At 42.4% G+C, this 17905-nt stretch overlaps 1 protein-coding gene across 10 annotated transcripts in view; it reads right to left on the bottom strand.

Annotated features, from left to right (window-relative positions):
• Positions 1-10255, bottom strand: part of RBM33 (RNA binding motif protein 33) — a 105507-nt gene extending 95252 nt beyond the window's left edge. For all 10 annotated transcript variants that reach the window (XM_075082355.1, XM_075082356.1, XM_075082360.1 and 7 more), the window contains exon 1: positions 10007-10255. In XM_075082355.1, coding sequence (XP_074938456.1) covers positions 10007-10034 — 28 coding nt within the window. In that variant the 5' untranslated portion in view covers positions 10035-10255. The remainder of the gene's footprint in view (positions 1-10006) is intronic.
• Positions 10256-17905: the final 7650 nt, after the last annotated feature.

The following is a 17905-nucleotide window of genomic DNA, read 5'->3' as shown; positions in this document are numbered from 1 at the left end:
TTTTAACTTGAGGAAAACAGATAAACACCAACATGCTTCAATAATTAAAAAACATAATGTACTATATAGTTTTTCTTCTTCTCACTATTGAGATGACCCGACAAAAACAAGTAGAGCATGAGAAAAATCCCTGGAAAATGTTGCCAATGGAGGTCATCCCAGAGACAGGAAGGAGCTCCCCAGAAATTAAGGAAACTGAGGTGTAGTTGAGGTGAAAGGAACAACATCTGCCAAATCTCTGCTTGCCTTGGGGGCCACAAGCGCATCTACCCACACTGAGCCTGCAAAGGCACTTTGAAAATAGGAGTAAACCTCAGGTCAGCACAAGGCAGGATAAAAAGGGAAGGCAGGTGTAATACATCATCGATTATCTCAACTGGGGCATTAAAAACACTAGAAGTCATTGAAGCAGGTTACAATGTGTACCTAAGCGTGCCCAGGCCTTCCAAGATAAAACCGGTGCTCCATATATTTCTCTGAACAAGTACCCTCACTTTAGCCTATCAAATCACAAATTACTCTTGCATAGCTTAGCTTGCAATGGTAATTTTGCTACTTAAAAAAAATACTTAAAACTTCCATTTATCTGCAAAAGAAATGCAAAGCTCATCTGCTCTGTTCAGACATCCAGGTGTCTTGTCATCCACAGAATGGAAGCACATACCTTCAGAACTACTTAACCCTCACACTCCCATCCCGTGGCTACAGCCCTGCAGAGAATGCACACCTGGAATTAGCGTCTTTCACACATTTTAATGACTTTAAGAGTCAAACAAGTGGGCAAATAAAAGTTTCCCAACATGGGGAAATTGGCTGCAGTTTCATGGTCTGCAAAATACATGAGGTTGAGCAACCTAGTCCTTCCAGCCTTACAGTCTGAATTGGTGAACACTAAGCCACCATATATCCAGTCATTCTCCTGACTCTGTCTGCACTCAACTCTTTGACAAATTACAATGCCAAGGATCAACTGGGTTTTTGTGTTTGTTTTTTCAATGAACCTTCAAAACGAAATCTGTCTTCAGCTCTTTACACTCAACCCAGTATCCTTTAGCAAATATTCCCCACATGCAATGACAAACCTATTCAATTCTTACTTCATATAATCAAAATAAAGGTGTTAGTGACTGACAGAAGTCTGAAAGAAGATAAAAACATTAAAAAGGAAGAATTAAGTTCTTGCTATGTCACTAAATTAAGAGCTTTCAAACCAGAAATCTGAATCATAAACAGCTGTGAAAATAAGACTGCTCAGTATGAATTATGATGCAACACAAGCCAAATGTGGCATCTCTCTTGTTTTGAAACAGTAGGTAAAAACATTTCCCCTTGATCAGGTTCCCCCCTATACTCCCTACAGATACTTTTATGTTTTAATTAATCTTCTATATTTAATTTACATTTGCAGACATCACTGAAACAAACAGTTGCTTTACATTTCTCTGCTGAAACATCTATATCTACATATTGCAACCTCCTTCAATCCCAGTTCCTATTTCACTCACGGGGAAAGCCAGACATATCCAAGGATATCTTCCTCTTGAACACTAAATTATTCCATTTGGTGGTCTCTAAAAAAAAAAAGTTGCTTTACTTATGGTCATTCAAAACCATGCTGCAGTGATTATCTTAGTGCACTGCCTTTTCAAGGGCACAAATATCCTGCAGTCGCGTTGTTCTTATAGCTGGATTGCAGCAATCCACTTACTTGATGTAACCACCTCCAAGGATTTTTTTTTTTTAAGGTAATGCAACTGGTTTTGCAGCAACCCAAATTCTGAGTGCCCACATATTGACTAACACAGCTCAAGACAACGATCATAATCAGGAAGATAGTCACTTCTTTTTAAGCTATGCCTGCTTGCTTGCAAGATATTTTTCATGCCAGGCACCACTTTTAGAACTAGAGAGCTGTATTATAAATGAACACCATTTGAAGTCAAAATCTTAGCTCTTTAGCACACAATTCTTACACAAGACGGACTTTCAAATCAGCCAGGTTTAAATCTGGACAACACAGAGTTATGTGCCAAACACTTTTTCTCTGTTGAGATCTCTCTTCAGCAAAAAGAAACATTCTTCAGTGTAATTCATAGTACTTTTCCAGGCCAGATAGTTAAGTTTCACAGCCATAGAAGTGCTTCAGCCTAGTATTACTGCTAGTGAAAAACCAATACCAAAAGAGGGTCCAAGTTCCTGCCAAGTTTCTAGTGCAGACCTGGACCCCCACTCCACCAACATCACGAAGAGCCTCCACCCTCCAGTTCTTCCAATCTCTCCAAATTTCTCACATCCTGTTCCTTATTTATGAGTGACTCCTACATAAATCCAAAGCTGAATTACATCCACGCAGAGCCCTTTTCACAAGTCCCTTCTAGCAGGATGCATACAAAAGCCTCAAAAATGACTGGTCAATCTGTGTGTGGTGACTGCAGCTTGTAAGAACTGTTCCACATGTGTGCCCACCACCTCCCTGTTCTCATCTCTTCTCTCCCTGTCTCATCAGACACTTATGATATAGAGATCTTTGGGACAGAGGGAGCCAGCTTTTCTTTTTTATGCTTATTTTTCTGTGACAGGTGAGACTGACAACAAGCATTACAAATTATGCCATTTTGTCATTAAGTGTTGTCAGAGCCCAAAACAGGTTGTAGTTCTCCTTTAGAAAAGGAGGTCACAACAGTCACACATCTACAAATAGCATTCATTGCATCATTTGTAAGATAGCAAGCATTGAAATGGACACATGCCATACACCTGCAGTGCAACGTGAGACCTAGCAAACCTCAGAGAGGCATAGTTTTTTTTCCATTTCTGAAACTACACATACTTTCATTTTTCTTCTACCTGTGTAAACAATAACATTGGAAAATACCGGTGAACAACAATCAGCATAGCATTTATGGATGTTTCTCCTTGAGAAACTCTTTTAAGTCAATGTTTGTGTCAAGCATAGTTAAGTGCCTGTAAAACATTAACTTGTATAGAAAGAGGAAAACTCAGCATCAGCAGAGCACAAAACCACAGAGAGCAAATGCCAAGGATTTAATTTTTTAAATAATTTTCAGTACTACTGTGTGGGAGGTAAGGACAGAAGAAAAAAGGGAGGGGGAAATCCATGAATGTAAGGTTTTTAAGCAGGAAAATGTCCATTCTGTGAGGTTTTGTACTTCTTCCAGCAGTATCAGTGCAGCCTAGAAAGGTAGTCATGCACAGCGACTGTTGCTAAGACATGCAATGAAATGGCTATGGCTCCTCCTCTCAATTCAAGGCTTGCATGGCAAAGCTTACCATGATGTGTGCACATTGGCTGGGTATCAACTGGAAGATCCTGACAGGTGAACACACTAAGCCCCCTCTCTAACTTCCAGGCAGCACTAGAAAGAAAATAACCCAAGACCTATCAAATAGCAAAAAAGCTTTAAGAGAAAAAGTAAGCAAGGCAGACCAGTTATACAGGAAAACGAAAGAAACAATCCACCACTTGGCTCTTCCTACTGCAGCTCTAAGAAAATCACCATTAACAAAGTGACAGAGAAGCTGCGGGATGCCGCAGAGACTAACACTGGCTGGTTTGTTAGACCAGCCTGCCTTGCAAGGCTCTGGCCAGCTGTGAACCAGAATAAGCACCAAGACAACCAAACACACTCAGTTCCCCACACTAAAATGTTCCTATTTGCTTTATACTCACCCTGGTGTAGCACCAGCAGTGGTATAGGCTGTTCTACACAGCTTATTTTTTTATGTACGCCCAGAACAGTTATCTTTTTTCCCTGCTTAGTAAGAACAGATCATCCACACTAGGAATCCACAAAATAAAAGCCCTGTTTCCTCTCTGGCTATGCTGATGGTAGTTTCTAAATCTGTGGACATCCTTTCAGTAAAACCTTCACTAATCATTTTTCTATGTAAAATGGAAGTCCTAAGCTACACCATCAAGTCTCACAAGCACTGAAGGTGAATCAGCAGGAACACTGCAGAGCTCTTAACGTCTTAAAATGGTACCAACATAGCCTAAAAAGGTAGTCCTCCATAGCAACTGTTGCTAAGATGGAGTATTTTACTGCAGTGAGATGGCCAAGACTTCTAGACTAGGAAAACATTTGATGACTGCATCGTTCGTCTTCCTAGAAATACCCCTGCACACTTTCTGGAACACTAGCCACATGCCGTCTCAAACCTCCTCAACAGTTCAAAATTTTCTATTTTGGTTCCCTTCAATATTACACCATCAAGAATATCAAACGTACTACTAGTTTTAGGCATTGAAAAAGCATCAAAGATTGCTCCTTCTCCAAAACAAGACAGAGATGCCACAATGATCCAATAGTTCAATGGATAAAAGAAGTACTACACACTGTTTACCCAACAGGTCTTTTAATAAAGTAACTAAGCTGTGTTGCTTTTGGGCAGAACAGGTAAGAAGAAGAAAAAAGAAAAAAAAAAACACCTCACAAAAACGTAGCGGAAAAAAGACTTTTACCACACGAAAAGAAGCCACTTGTCCATGCTTACATTTAATGCTGAACATAAGTCGATCTTGATCTATCCCATTCCCCAGTATCATATTTAAAACACTCAACATGACAACTTGACACCATTTCAAGCGCAAGTCTCCAGATTAAAAACAGCTTACAAGCTTATCTTTATGTAATAGTTTATATCTACAGAACTTTTTTTCTTCATATTTCATTGCAAAAGGTTACACAACACATACGTATCGTAAAGCTTTGATTTTCAGGAACAGAGTATACCATTTAAAAACAGATCTATGTTTCTGCCTGATACTGAACTGAATTTGGTATCTCTTGCTATCTGAGATGGAAGAATAGTAGGTTTCATGAGGAACAGCCACGTCTAAAACACAGGCTGGCAGTGTAACAATACTATCAACACCAGCTGAATGAAAACTTTTGGTAAGAAATCGCAGCAACATCTAACAGTAAAAGCACACGCTCAACAGGAACTCCTGAACCTGAATCTGTGATGTGAAACTCACATGTTATGAAGCACACTACAAATCCAGACTCCTTTATTATAGATAATCAAGCTCTCCACGCCATCATAAAAAAAATCACATCCACTCCTACTATTGCATTGTGCACAAGAACACACATGCACAAATACACCACACTCAAACACTATAAACTGTTTAGTTTATCTTTTCAGGGACAGACATCATGGAGTCTTTATATTGGTAAACAATTACTCAGAAGTCTTAATATTCAGTGACTAAGTATAACAATGTAACAATTGCATAACATGTTCCTCAACTAGTGTATTTCCTGTTTTCTTTCCAACTTAATCCTATAGGGTAGAGTTTAGTTTCCTCAAAGAAATAAGGCAGAAACAGGAGACAAGTTCTTTTTACCCTCTCAAAACCAACTTTTTTTAGAGTTTGTCACAACGCAAAGCAAGACACTAGCAACAGGCAAGAACAGAACTAATTGAACAGGACTAATTACAATATGCTGCCTGGAACTGAAGTTCTCTAACCACTGCTTGAAAGAAATAGTTTTGTTTTGGTTTTTTGTAATCAACTACATCTAAACCCAGAACCACCAAGCCACAAAAAAAACCACTTCCAAAGCCTGCTTGGACTTGAAAACATATTTGCTTTGGAAAAACATTTTAGAAATGTCACAGTCCTTGCCTCACAAACATGCTGAGCAGTGTATGAAGGCCAAGAGTGTAAATGAAATCCACATGAACTGAGTTACCAAATGGCTTTGGATACTCATGACAAACTGCAACTCTCCAGAAACTCTCCAGCATCTTTCACAGTCACCAAAAGCTAGAGTTAAAACTGAAGCTGCATTACAGCAGAATATAACACAGGACCAATCACATTACCTACCTGGAAGTTTTTTGGTCAAGTCAGTGACAACCATTATCATAAATTATTCTGGACAACAAGTTCTATCTGTGTGACCTCAAATCTGAGGTTTGGTATTTCATGTAATAAAGCATGGTTTGGCTTTTGTAAAAACAAGTGATACTAAGGGTATGCTGAATTTACATGACCTGAAATGAGGAACATTCAGAAGAATATGACTTTCAGTGAAAGCCTGTCAAAGAAGCATAAGGAAATTAAAAACTGCTATGCTTTAAAGCAAATCTGCCTGCCACAAGCTCATAGAAGTAGTAATGTTTTTTGGCACTAGTCCTCAGCTGACACAATAGCCTATGATCATATATTTGTATTTCATGAATTGTAAACTCTATAGGACTTTGACACTTAGAGGAGTTTCAGTGTGGGCGTATTCCAATATAACTCTAAGTTTGAGTGACCAGTTTCAGCAGTCCACCTAATGAAGCAGAATGCAATACTCAGAGACCAAAATACAGCCAGCACTCCACCCACTTTCATCTAGACACAAATGCAGAATCTATTCCCAGTCCCTGTACGCTGCTGCCGAATAGCCTGAAGCACAACAAAGTCAATTGAATTTGTCACACCAGAGAATTTTTACTACATCTTTGAATTGGATAGTGACCCACAACTCAGAGAAAGGTGCTTGCTGTGCTAGCAGTGTAAGTTTTTTTTCCAATTTTTATCAGGAGCTTCACAAGAGGTTTTTAAAGCCACTACATTGCTGGGAGTACAGCAGCAGCCCTTAGATCAGTTAAAATGAAATTAAACTGATGACAGCTTAAATTCAAGCTGGAAGAATAATGTAAAGGGCTCCAAAGTAGAGAAACACCCATTCAACTACTCTTGGTATGGGTCTTCCAGCAGGAATAGGGGGTAGACACGTATAGATGGAGCCCTCTTCAGCTCCTCCTGCACCCCATCCCCTGTCATGATTCACACCACAAGAATATTTACACTCAAAGTCTTCTAGACCACTGAAGTTCATCAAAAGTGAATTAATGTGAAAGGAAGATAACTTACAATAGTTTTCCCTTACTTCAGTATGGCAGACAATCAAGGCAAAAAGTGCTCCTTGCTTTTAGTGATGGTTTGCTGTTTACCCTGTTACATTACACTGTAAGCAGATGACCACTAAACCACAGAACAGCCCAGTTGGAAGGGACCTCAAAAGACCATCTGGTCCAACCTTTCATGGGAAATGGAACATAGATGAGAGATTATCTAGCACCCTGTCCACTCACATCTTGAAAACCCCTGGTGATGGAGATCTATCATACTGGAGGTTTTTCCAGTGATTGGGTTGTTCTCACTGGGGGGGGGGGGGGGGCGGGGAAAAACACCCACCCAAACCAAAACAAACAACTTCTTTCTTATATTGAGTGACGCCTCTCCTGGTGCAACTTGTGACTTTTGCCCCTTGCCTTCTCCACGTGGCTCCTTGTGAAGACAGGGCCCTTGCTCTCTTTGTAGACACCCTTGAAGTAGGATTACATTACTCAACATTCAACATGTTTGTTCTGTTTTTATATGAAAGTTTGAATCAAAGTTTGGGAACCTCTGACTTAACCATATCAATGGACTAATGAGCAACTATAAGCCCTCCAAGTCCCTCATCCCTCACCCATTAACACCCCCCTTTGAAAGTCTGTGTTTCAAATACAGCCATTCTAGAATCCGAAACAAGTCGAATCAGGCTGCATAACAAAGGAATTTGTGAAGTAATAGGAAGCTATGAATCACGCCCAGAGACCTCACACACCACCACTTGAAAACTTTCCAGTTTTTGTTTGTGAAACCTATCACCAAAAGACCCTGTACCTTCATCCTTAGAAAGCCTGGCTGCACTAACACAAGTATCTGGTCACAAAAGTACATATGAATACTTTATTCCTACAAATCAAAACAGCATTTCCCAAACCTAAAGAAATTATAAACGACCAATGAGTCCACACATGCTGTCCAACAGACAAGTCACCTTCCTTCCACCCCAGCAAATATATTTAAATGTTCAGCCAACACAGCCATGTCGCATTTCATTTTTCATCCCTGCACCATACCCTTACAGAACATTTAAACTTTATTCTGCATCTTCAAAGCCAAAACTATCTCATTTTGTCAACTGTTACCCTGGAATGTAATCACATTAACACATTATAAAAAATAAATGTTTTTTTCCAAGGCTTATTTTGTACTATTTCATACTAATAATTAGAGTCTTTTTTTTATTATTAAGAAACCACTGGGCTGCTGTTATCTCCATATTTTGAAGTCTTACCCTCCCCAAAAAAATTCAAAAACTAAATCCAAAACATTAGTTCCTACAGTTAAAACTTTAACTGACCAAGAACATTTAAGCCAAATAACCACTTAGTCCTGGGCTTCTGTCCCATTTGTTACCACTACTGACTTTGGACAGTAGCCCCTTTCCAAAAAGAGTTGCATATACAATCTCTGTAAGTTCTATGCCTTTTTAGTGGGGTTTAAAAGTGTATTTAACAACTTCAGGAACTTTCCTTGAGTAGTCATATGGGCACAGGTATGTGACACCTCTGGGTTCCTTTATTCAGGCAAGTGCTGCACAATGATGATCTAGACTAAACAGACGCTGTTTATATGGGGCAAGGGTATTTAATTGGCCACCATTTATTGATGAGCACAGTGTTAACACTGAACAAAAAACTGCTTGTGCCCACTTAGTACAAAAGGATCCTAATTAATGGCTGGACACAAATGGTACTCCACAACAGAAAAACTAGTCTTGAAACTAAAATTTCACCACTTAGTGGAAGGTTGGCTGTTGCATACACCTTTGTAAATGAAAGCATGCTCGTTCAACTTGCAGCAGAGTTTTAAATACAAGAACTAAAACGCTTCAGAAGTGACACTTTCTTTAAATTACTGTTCTCATAATACTAGAAAAAACAACATCCAGAGATAGAACATGCATACAAAGTTACTTCCACATCACAAATAACTGATGTGAACCACAGAAACAGACATAAAGATTTTTCTAAAGTAACCTAAACATTGCAATATACATAACACCATTAAACAATGCCCAAAATATTCAAATATTTACTGCTTTACCAAGCAGTGCTGTCCTTCCTAGTCTTCTTCCCAAACTCTTCAACTCCTAAATTTGGGTATTTCTTTGTAACATTTATCTTTATTAGGAAATTAATTGTGCTTATGTACTTTGTTACCAATTAAGCTAACAGTGGCCAACAGTCTGACACTCAGGTGAGTGATCATGAGGACGAGCCACGCTGTTCTCCGTGACACCTACTTACCGAAAAAACACTGGCTAAAATAATCATAAGCTTTTGTAGAGTCAAGGACAAGTGGGTCAACTGACAACTCTGACCAGTATTTATCAAAACTGTCATTCCTAGTTAAAGCAAGGCCCACAGAAACAGACATCTGTATCTCTTGAACACCACAGTGTGGCACCTGCAAGTCTTTCAATCACTCAGCCAAATATTGTCGTTTTAAAATATGCTTAACACACCAAACAGAAATGCAGAGGGTTTTAGTTGTTATTTAAAACGCTGTTGAGAAGAAGCGTCCTTAGTGAAGATGAGCAGCAGCGGCATGCCTGAGAGTCCTGGAGTCAAGCACTGACTTCATTTTACACTGTCCAAGTGAGACCTTCTGCTTCTGGGCAGCCTGTAAAATAAGTTATAACTACTCCCCACACGACAGGTAAGTTATTTCAACAGCTATAAAAACTACGGGAACAAACGCCTCTAAATGAACACATCCATCCCACCCGGAGGACCCGCACCGAGGGACAAACTGCTGCCCCTTCCGGGCCCTGCCCCGGCCAAGGGCAACAGATCCCGGCAACACACGACGCCAACTGCCACTACCAAGAGGAGAGCCCCTGGGGCCTGGTGGAGCTCCTACCCCACCCCGGACGCGCCGGCACCCCCGGCCGCACAGACCTGGCCGCCCCCGCCCGGGCGGGAGGCAGAGGGCGGCTGGGGGCGGCGGTGCCGCCGCCCCGGGAAGGCCCCACAGCCCACGGCTCCCCTGCGCTCCGCCCCGCCCCCAGCCAGGCCGCGCTCCGCCGAGCCAGGCCCCGAAGGTCCCCCCGCCCCACGCGAAGCCCTCCGAGGCCGCGGCACCCACCTGCGCCTCCTCCCAGGGCAGCAGCCATGGCTCTTCTCCTCGCCCAGGCGGCGGCGGCTCCCGGCAGCTACCCCGTGCCGCCCCGAGGAGCGGCGGGGAGCTGGGGGACGGGGCAGGGCTCGGATTCGGCGCCCGGCGGCTCCCCCTTCCGCCGCCCCTCCGCTCGCACCCACCGCAGGAGAACAACAAACTACCACAACATGGCGGCCGCCACCGCCGTCGCTGTCGCCGCCGCCCCCGCGTTGCACCATGGGACAGCGGAGAAACAGCCCCTCCCTCGCGGGGAGGGCGAGCAGCGGGCGCCGCTGGTTGGTTCGTCAGGACCCGGGCGCTCCGTGCGCCGGCCGTCGTCAGCGCCCTGTGCGCATGCGCCGAACGTCCTCCTCCCGGCGGCGCAGGGCGAGTGGGCTCGGCGGGAGTGCGCATGTCTCAAAGGGCTCACGTGCCTCGGTGCGCGGAAGGGGCGCGCGTGCGCGCGGGGCAGGGAGGCGGGGGCGGAATGGTGGCCGGGCCGCGACTTCCTTGGGCCTTGGCGCCCCGGGGTGCGCAGCGGCTCTCGGGAAGGGGCCTGGAGCCGTGCCCGAGCAGTTCCGCACCTGGACCGGGGTCCCTGCCGGTCCTCCGCGGTGCCTGCGCCCAGCCTGCCCCTAGGAGGGGAGCGGGTCCGCCGGCCTCCTGCCCTGAGGGGGCCGCTGGCCGCAGCCCGGCTCTGCTTGGAGGCGGCCGTGCCGGCTGCCCTGCCTTTACCTGATCGGGACAAACCGCGGGGAGCGGGAGCGGGAGGAAGAAGCGCTGCATTTCAGCGCTCCCGCGCCTCCCTGGCGGGGATGTGTAGGTGTCTCTTGGCAGAGTGGGAGGCTATGCACGAGACCTCCGAAATGGCGGGCTCACATCGGGCTGCATCGAGGTTTCAGGAGGTTGTAGGTTCAGCTGCCTCCTGTATGGAAAAAAAAAAAATAACAAACATGAGTTAATGCAAGAAAGGGACGGTTTGGGCTGTGTCAGGTAGATCTGTGGTCCTCCATCTTCTAAAGCTTGAGTATGTCTCAAGTTAGGAGTTAATGCCTCAAATAGGGGAGTTAATGCTTGCATAAACTAAAATGTAGTTCTTGCTTTTCCCTTCAGGCTTCACCCAGGTACATACTTCACAGGCTCAGTGTCGTAACATGCTAAATCCCGTTTCACTGCAAGATAAAAGTCCTTTTCTGCTGGTGCATTTTTTTAAGTGCTTCCCTCCTGGCTACTTAGCTACGTGCTCCCCCTCCCCTTTCAAAGGACCTAGTGATCGTGTGGCTGCAGAGTAGATCAGTTTGGATCTCTGATCCCACAGAAAAGTAATTCACCAGAGATAGTTTTCCTTTTGAATTTCCTTCCCACTGTTTCATTTTGACAGGGGAATGAGGAGTTGCGGCATTCTGCCCAGACTGGGTTAAACACAGGATAAAATTGTGCCTTGATGTAAAACAAACTTTCAGGTTACACTACTTGTGAGGAAGCTCAATCTGATCTAAAACAGTTTAATGGAGCCTACTATAACAAGACTAGTTCAAGTGAACGGCAAAACTTTCCCAGGTGGACAAGTCCTCATGGAAATAATTAACAATGTTAGTATTTAAATTATCGGCATTATCTGATTAAACGCTCGCTATGAGAATAGGGAAGTTCTCATGTCACTTTGTTCTGGGCTCCCTGCAGACTTACCTCTGCATTGCATTTGGTCTAATTTTTTAGCTTTTCTTCACAACTGTACTGCTAGAGATTTATTCTTTCCGTCTTCCTACAAACTCACAGCCAAATTCTGACTTTAATTTAGGAAACAGACCATCAGTAGGCGATGCTTGCTGATAATTTAGTACACAGTCCACCAGTCAAGTTCTGATTGCCTGACGTGGAGGCGGTGAAATGTGTACACTACTACTACTGGTAAAAAAACATGGTGATGGCAGTGGGGCCAGGATTTCAGCCATTGCTCCTTGGTATTGATCTTTCTTCTGGGTAGCTAGTTTGCAACACAAAAGGATTTCCTGACAAGGGAGGGAATTTTCTGGGCCTTTAAAGGGCTGGGTGGAGGAAGAGTGTGTGGGATGAGACTCAGCCAGTCTCAGCAGCAGCCTGTTACAATTCACAGCTCTCTTATCCTAAATCTCTGTATCTCTTCTGTTTGAGGCTGGGAAATGAAGTGTTAAACATAAGCAATATTCCCAGTGAGCAACTTCATGGTAGATCTGTAGAAAAGTGTATTCTATAGGTATTTTATGCTCTATAGTTTTGCTCATTTTAATAGCTGATATGATTTCAATGGTTGACAGTCCAAACACAAATCAAGTTACTATTTGCTTAACACACCAATCCAATACTAAATGGGAATAACAGGATAGTTCACCGTTACTTTTTTAAGTTACAAACCCTTCAGCCATTTTGCACAGCTCTGGTACAAAAATGTGGCCATTCCCAGATGTCTGAACTTCAGCAGGTGTGGAACAGGGACCTAAACTATGATGACAATACACACAAGTGCGGTGACTGTACCTGCCTTCGCTCCAGGCTTTCTGTGAGTTTTCAAATTCCAGGAACTATAGTTGCTCTGGATTCTGTATAAAGAACTCCAACTGTTTCTCAATACTGCCTAACTTATGCTATAAAATGCAAGTGTGCTTATGTCTTTTCTGTAAATAGGGGTTAACATACTTGCCTCTTCTGGAATCCATGAATTAAAATGACCTTATATGAACTAATCATCAGCAATTTATTTAAATACTTTTGGAAGTTCTGCATAAATAATGTATGTGCCTGTGTGTCTTCCAAAGCAAATCCAGCTGCAGCTGGGAATGCAACAGATTGTCTTGCAAGGAGATTAAATAACTGAGCCAGAGCTCAAGGAACCTGTAATCACTTGCTGCGTTACTGGGGCAGGTTGCCTTGCATCTGCTGCCTCGGATTTCCCTCTCCAAGCTGGCGAGAATAATGCCAAACTTCTTTTTCTCTGATTATTTGCAAGCTTTTGGTAAAAATTGTTGTGTCCTAACTTCTCCACATTAAGCTGTTTCCACTGCAATATTAACTTTCGGTTTTATTTACACTAGTTTTGGATTTTAACATTTTTTCCCAAAATACTTAGTAGCTTATTTTTTGAGCAGACACATTTTTTGTCTTTTATTTATGTATATAAATATAAATTTATTTTTGCACAGACACTCAAATCATTAAAAATCACGAGTCAGGAGTGCAGTAACACAGACTTCCAAATTTAATTCCATTAAACACTTAAAATTAATACAAGGTTAGTAAGAAGAGTGTTATCAACAGCAAATGGCTCCTAATTCCCTAGAGAAAATGCGCTTCTGGCTTATTTTTTAACCATAGTTACCTCTTCATGGGCTTTTATTCTAGTCCCATTGAACTCAGTCTGTCTGGGATGGGTGGTCCGGTCGTGGGCTGGGCTCATAACCTTCTTGTGATGAAGCTCTCAAAGTGACATCTAACTCCGAGGCACCATCTTTCATTCTAAGTTAAGAGTGTCTTTGGACAAGTTCCTCCAAATCGGACACTAAACAGGTGTTGGGTTATTTCAGCAACATCCTGTGATGCAGCAAATGTTCTGTCACACCTGACAGGAAATTCTGGATTTAAGGTGTACAAATGAGGGGTACGAAAGCAAATTCACTCCCTTGTAGGTGCCGCTGGGCCTCATCTGTGAGCTACTGACAGTGGCAGCAATCTTAGGAGGCAGCAGCACCTCTTAAAAGATATACACAGGTGAAAGATGCTTCCTCTAAGTATATTTCCCAGAAGGACAAAGGCAGAGTAGGAAATGGGAAAGACTTTAATAAATATCTTACTTAAGGAAAGAGAACAGTATGAGGATTGAAACATTTAAAATACATGAAAAACAGTCGTGTCATAAACTTTGAACAGAAAATGTTCTGAGTGTGTTACAGCCTCCGGACTAACCGTAGTTTCAGAGCTGCGGGCAGTGTTAATGTGTATCAGCTTTTATCACTGTAATTTTTCTTTCTGTTTCCTCCCCCATTCTTGTTACTTATTTATCCACTTGATGCAGCTTTTCTGCCTTGTTGTCTGCAATCCACTTGATGCATCCGGTTTCATATGTAATTTCTTCAGAGCAACGTGACCTAAGGACCCCTGAAACAGCTGCTAGGGTGGAGAATAGGAGAGCTTGTGTGCTGAGAAATGGTCTAAACAAGCAATATGTCTGTCAAGTGTGTTATTAATGTATGACATGTGGAGTCCCTAGAAAGCTGGTCAGCCACCAAAGATCAAAATCTCAACGGAACGCATATATTGTTGAAATATAGTGTAACATTTATTAATTATTATCAGCCGAAACTGGCTGCAGTGAGGTTTGGGCTGTAGCTTTGGGTTCTGAACTGAGAGCAGAACACAAAAGCCTGGGTATTGCCCTGGACCCTAGTCTTCGCAGTATATTTTAGGTATCTAGAGAAAAGAAATCAAGAAACACCAGAGGAATCCAAGTGTTAAACATATTACAGCATTTTATTTGTTGGTTGTTTGGGTTTTTTTCAGTCTGGATGGTGGAAGTCTTATGGACTAGTCTTTGCTTTGTTTCACCAGGAAGCCCATCTGGTGTCAGGGGCAGCAGGGGAATCGGGATGAAGCTGACAAATGTGGATTAGTCCCTCCTTTCAAGAATAGCTCAGCATAAAGTGGAAAATGTCTAAGATGCCTCATTCTTAGGCAAAGGGAGTGGTACACCATGATAAACATACCAGAATAAGTAGAGGTTGAGTGTTTCCCAGGGTTTCCTGAACAAGGAGCCGATGTACGGCATCATTGCCCGTGTCTAAATGCTGAGGTTTGTGAAGGGCTTGCTTTCTCTGGACACAGGCCAGGCTAGCCCCTTCCACTCTGTAAAGAGCAGAAAGATAGGTGATGGCTCTAGGAAAACCTCAGAGCATCACAGGCAACTTCTGTGGCCCAGGTTTTTGTGGCCCGTATCTGTGAGCAAAGCCCCACGCTCTGTGGAGCCCCACTGAATGTAGAGACATTGTGCACAGGTACCACATGTCACCTGTCATACATGAGCTTCCAGATCAGAGCTTGCATTCCTAAGAACAACTCGTACCAGAAGGCTATAATCCTGTTAAAAGCCTCTGGGAACTACTGCAATGCAAATAATAGTAGCAATAATTAGCTCTGCTTTAATTGATACTGTGTATTCCTCAAATGTCAGTGAAAATTTACTTTGCTAAGCCAACAACTTCTCCCTTGGAACTCTGCTGGCTTTACCAGAATTACACGAGGGGTGAATTTGGATTGTTGTAGGTTCCTGGCATAAATTATCAGCTGTTGATTCCTTGCCCTTTAAAACTTGGCAAGCATACAGGAAGAGTTTGCCAGACATGTGAGAACTAGGTCTATGCATTTATGGGGAAATCCTTCGGGCCTATGCACAGAAAGGAGTACAGTTTGCTAGAAGTACCCAGCTGTGAAATCCAAGAACTCCTGCACACGGCTCTAGCAACTTAGAGCATATTTAGCCTGGCCTCGATACCAGTGGTTCCTGGAAGCAGTTTTTGTGCCCTCAGCTTTGTGAAAGCATGAAAGTGATTGTAACAAACCCTGTAAACGTGTGGAGATGTTAAATTTACAGAATAGCCCTAACAGGAATGATTTTGATTGGTATAATCTAGAGTCGTTTTATGGTTACTCCTGTTTATCTCGGTGGCCAGGAGTTGTCTCTGCTCAACATTGGCAGTGTAGTTCTGGGCATATCATTGGCAAAGATAAGTAAAGATAACACACTTCAAAGAATCACCACCTTCAGTATCAACAAGATCCACATCTGGACCTTTTGTCTTACTGAGCACCCAAGAATTGCGATGCCCCATCCTTCGTGAACAGACATCCGTGTCATAGCACTGCTACAGCTGCGTGCCTAGACACTCTTCAGGGATTCTTTCTAAGGAAAGAATAAATGTTCTCTAGTTCTAGTTGGCTAAAAGTTAGATGCCTAATCTAAGCTCATTGTGTGAACCTCCTCCGTTGAGTTACATTAGATGGGCTGAATGGCAGCTCATAGCTGTGGAAGACCTGTCTTGATAAAAGTAAAGGGAAATAAATCCCAACGACAGAATATCTATTTTGATAGTGCTGAGAAAGATTAGAGCCAGTAGCAGATCTCAGGTCTAAAATTTTCCACACTTACCAGGAGAAGACCCCTGGCTTGTAGAGCTTCAGTGCATATTGCAGTATCAAGCAATTTCTGTGTTTTCTGGGCCTAATGGGTTTAGGTGGTAACGGAGTCCTTCAGAGACTCAGAGGTACAATGCACCTGTTTTTATGAATTATCCATACGTACAAAAGTGTTGTTGTCAAAGAAACTCAGGAACAGATCACTCCAGCACATTACCAGTAAGCCAATTAGTGAAATGAAGCATTGCGATTATTAGACTTCTTTATGCAAATATGTTTGTCTGTGTGGGAAACAGAATCATTTGGGCTGGGTTTAGTATTTAGGAAGACCTTGCCAGTATGATATCTGGTGATAGTTGCTACAGCTATTATTGACCAGTTTCTTTTTTCACTCTGATATATGTGGATGTAAATGCATTGAGTGACAGGAACCTTAATGAGTAAAAGGATGGTGAGGATTTAGACTTTATAATGTGTTTTTTCTAGTAGCTGCATTCGTTCCATGCTTTCACAACATCTTCTAACATTAACTTCAGTTATACTATTTTTCCATACAGTGATCGACAGCATCAGTATTTTATTTGGGCCAAAATCCACACATCTTTCACATTCAACTAATTTCCTTGCAAGGAAGACTGACAGAATTAGGCCCTAGATATCAAATCAGCTTCATCTGGGGACCTTACTTTATCTAGTCAATCCAACAGATTTATTTATCACAGCCTGTCCACATTAAGCTGGGCACCTTTTCTATAATGAGTTCCTTGCAGCCCAGGAGCAGGTTAGGGAACATGACCCATTACAGCGTGCTGTGGTACAGGGAACCAATAGAGATGCATTATCCAATGCAGCCACAGTCTGAAGTGCTATCTTGTATAACAAATTATTGACTTCATTGTACATAGTACTAGGATTTAATTAAGCGATAAGGCCCATCATAGTGGTCCTTTATCTAGCAGATAAGGATTTACCAAGCTTACCCAAGAGGTCTTTATCTGAAAGATAAGAAAAAGGTACATAAGGTGCCTTCTCCTGATTTTAAATTGTTAATTGAAAAGACCTTATTTTTTAAGTTCTAGGTTGTTGTCTTTTTTCCATGACTTAGCATTAAAATTCAGGTGGACTTCTATACAGGAGGTTGTAGCAGGGAAGAATGTTACCAACAGCCTTCACTAGATGAATTTAATAGGATTTATGTAGGTTTTATTCACAATGCACCAGCTTGCAGCTCAAGTGGAAATTCAGCCTCTGGCCTGCAGGAGATTTTTCAGTGACTCTATGATGCCGTGGCCATAAAAGAGATTCATTCATTGCTGATTTCAGAAGGCTACAATTGTAATTATGTTGTAAAGTTTAGGAAAAAAAAAAGAGATTACACAATAGGAGAAAATGGGGAATACATATAATTTCAAGATGGTTCTTTTCAAGATTTTGTTGTCAGCTAAGCTAAATGATGCCAAAACCTCTGGTCCTTTACTTGTGTGATGTAAAGACATAGAAGCAGAAAACATATAAAGAAATTAAGGCTAACAGAAAGAACTGGCACTTAAGATGAACACATTGGAAAACACAAAATAATACCACGGGCTAATACTCGGTGGAGAATAGCACAGAAGAAATTCCAGAGAAAGGAGAGAAGATCGTATGGTTTTTGTGAGAAAGGCATGTAAGGGCTACTGTGTGGTTGAAAACAGGACAGGAGCTTTGGACTTAGCAGATATAATC

This window comes from Phalacrocorax aristotelis, chromosome 2 (assembly GCF_949628215.1).
Source record: "Phalacrocorax aristotelis chromosome 2, bGulAri2.1, whole genome shotgun sequence".
In the NCBI taxonomy this organism is placed as follows: Eukaryota; Metazoa; Chordata; class Aves; order Suliformes; family Phalacrocoracidae; genus Phalacrocorax; species Phalacrocorax aristotelis.
Note: the sequence above shows the minus strand (reverse complement) of the source record. Positions and strands in the feature narration are given on the sequence as shown.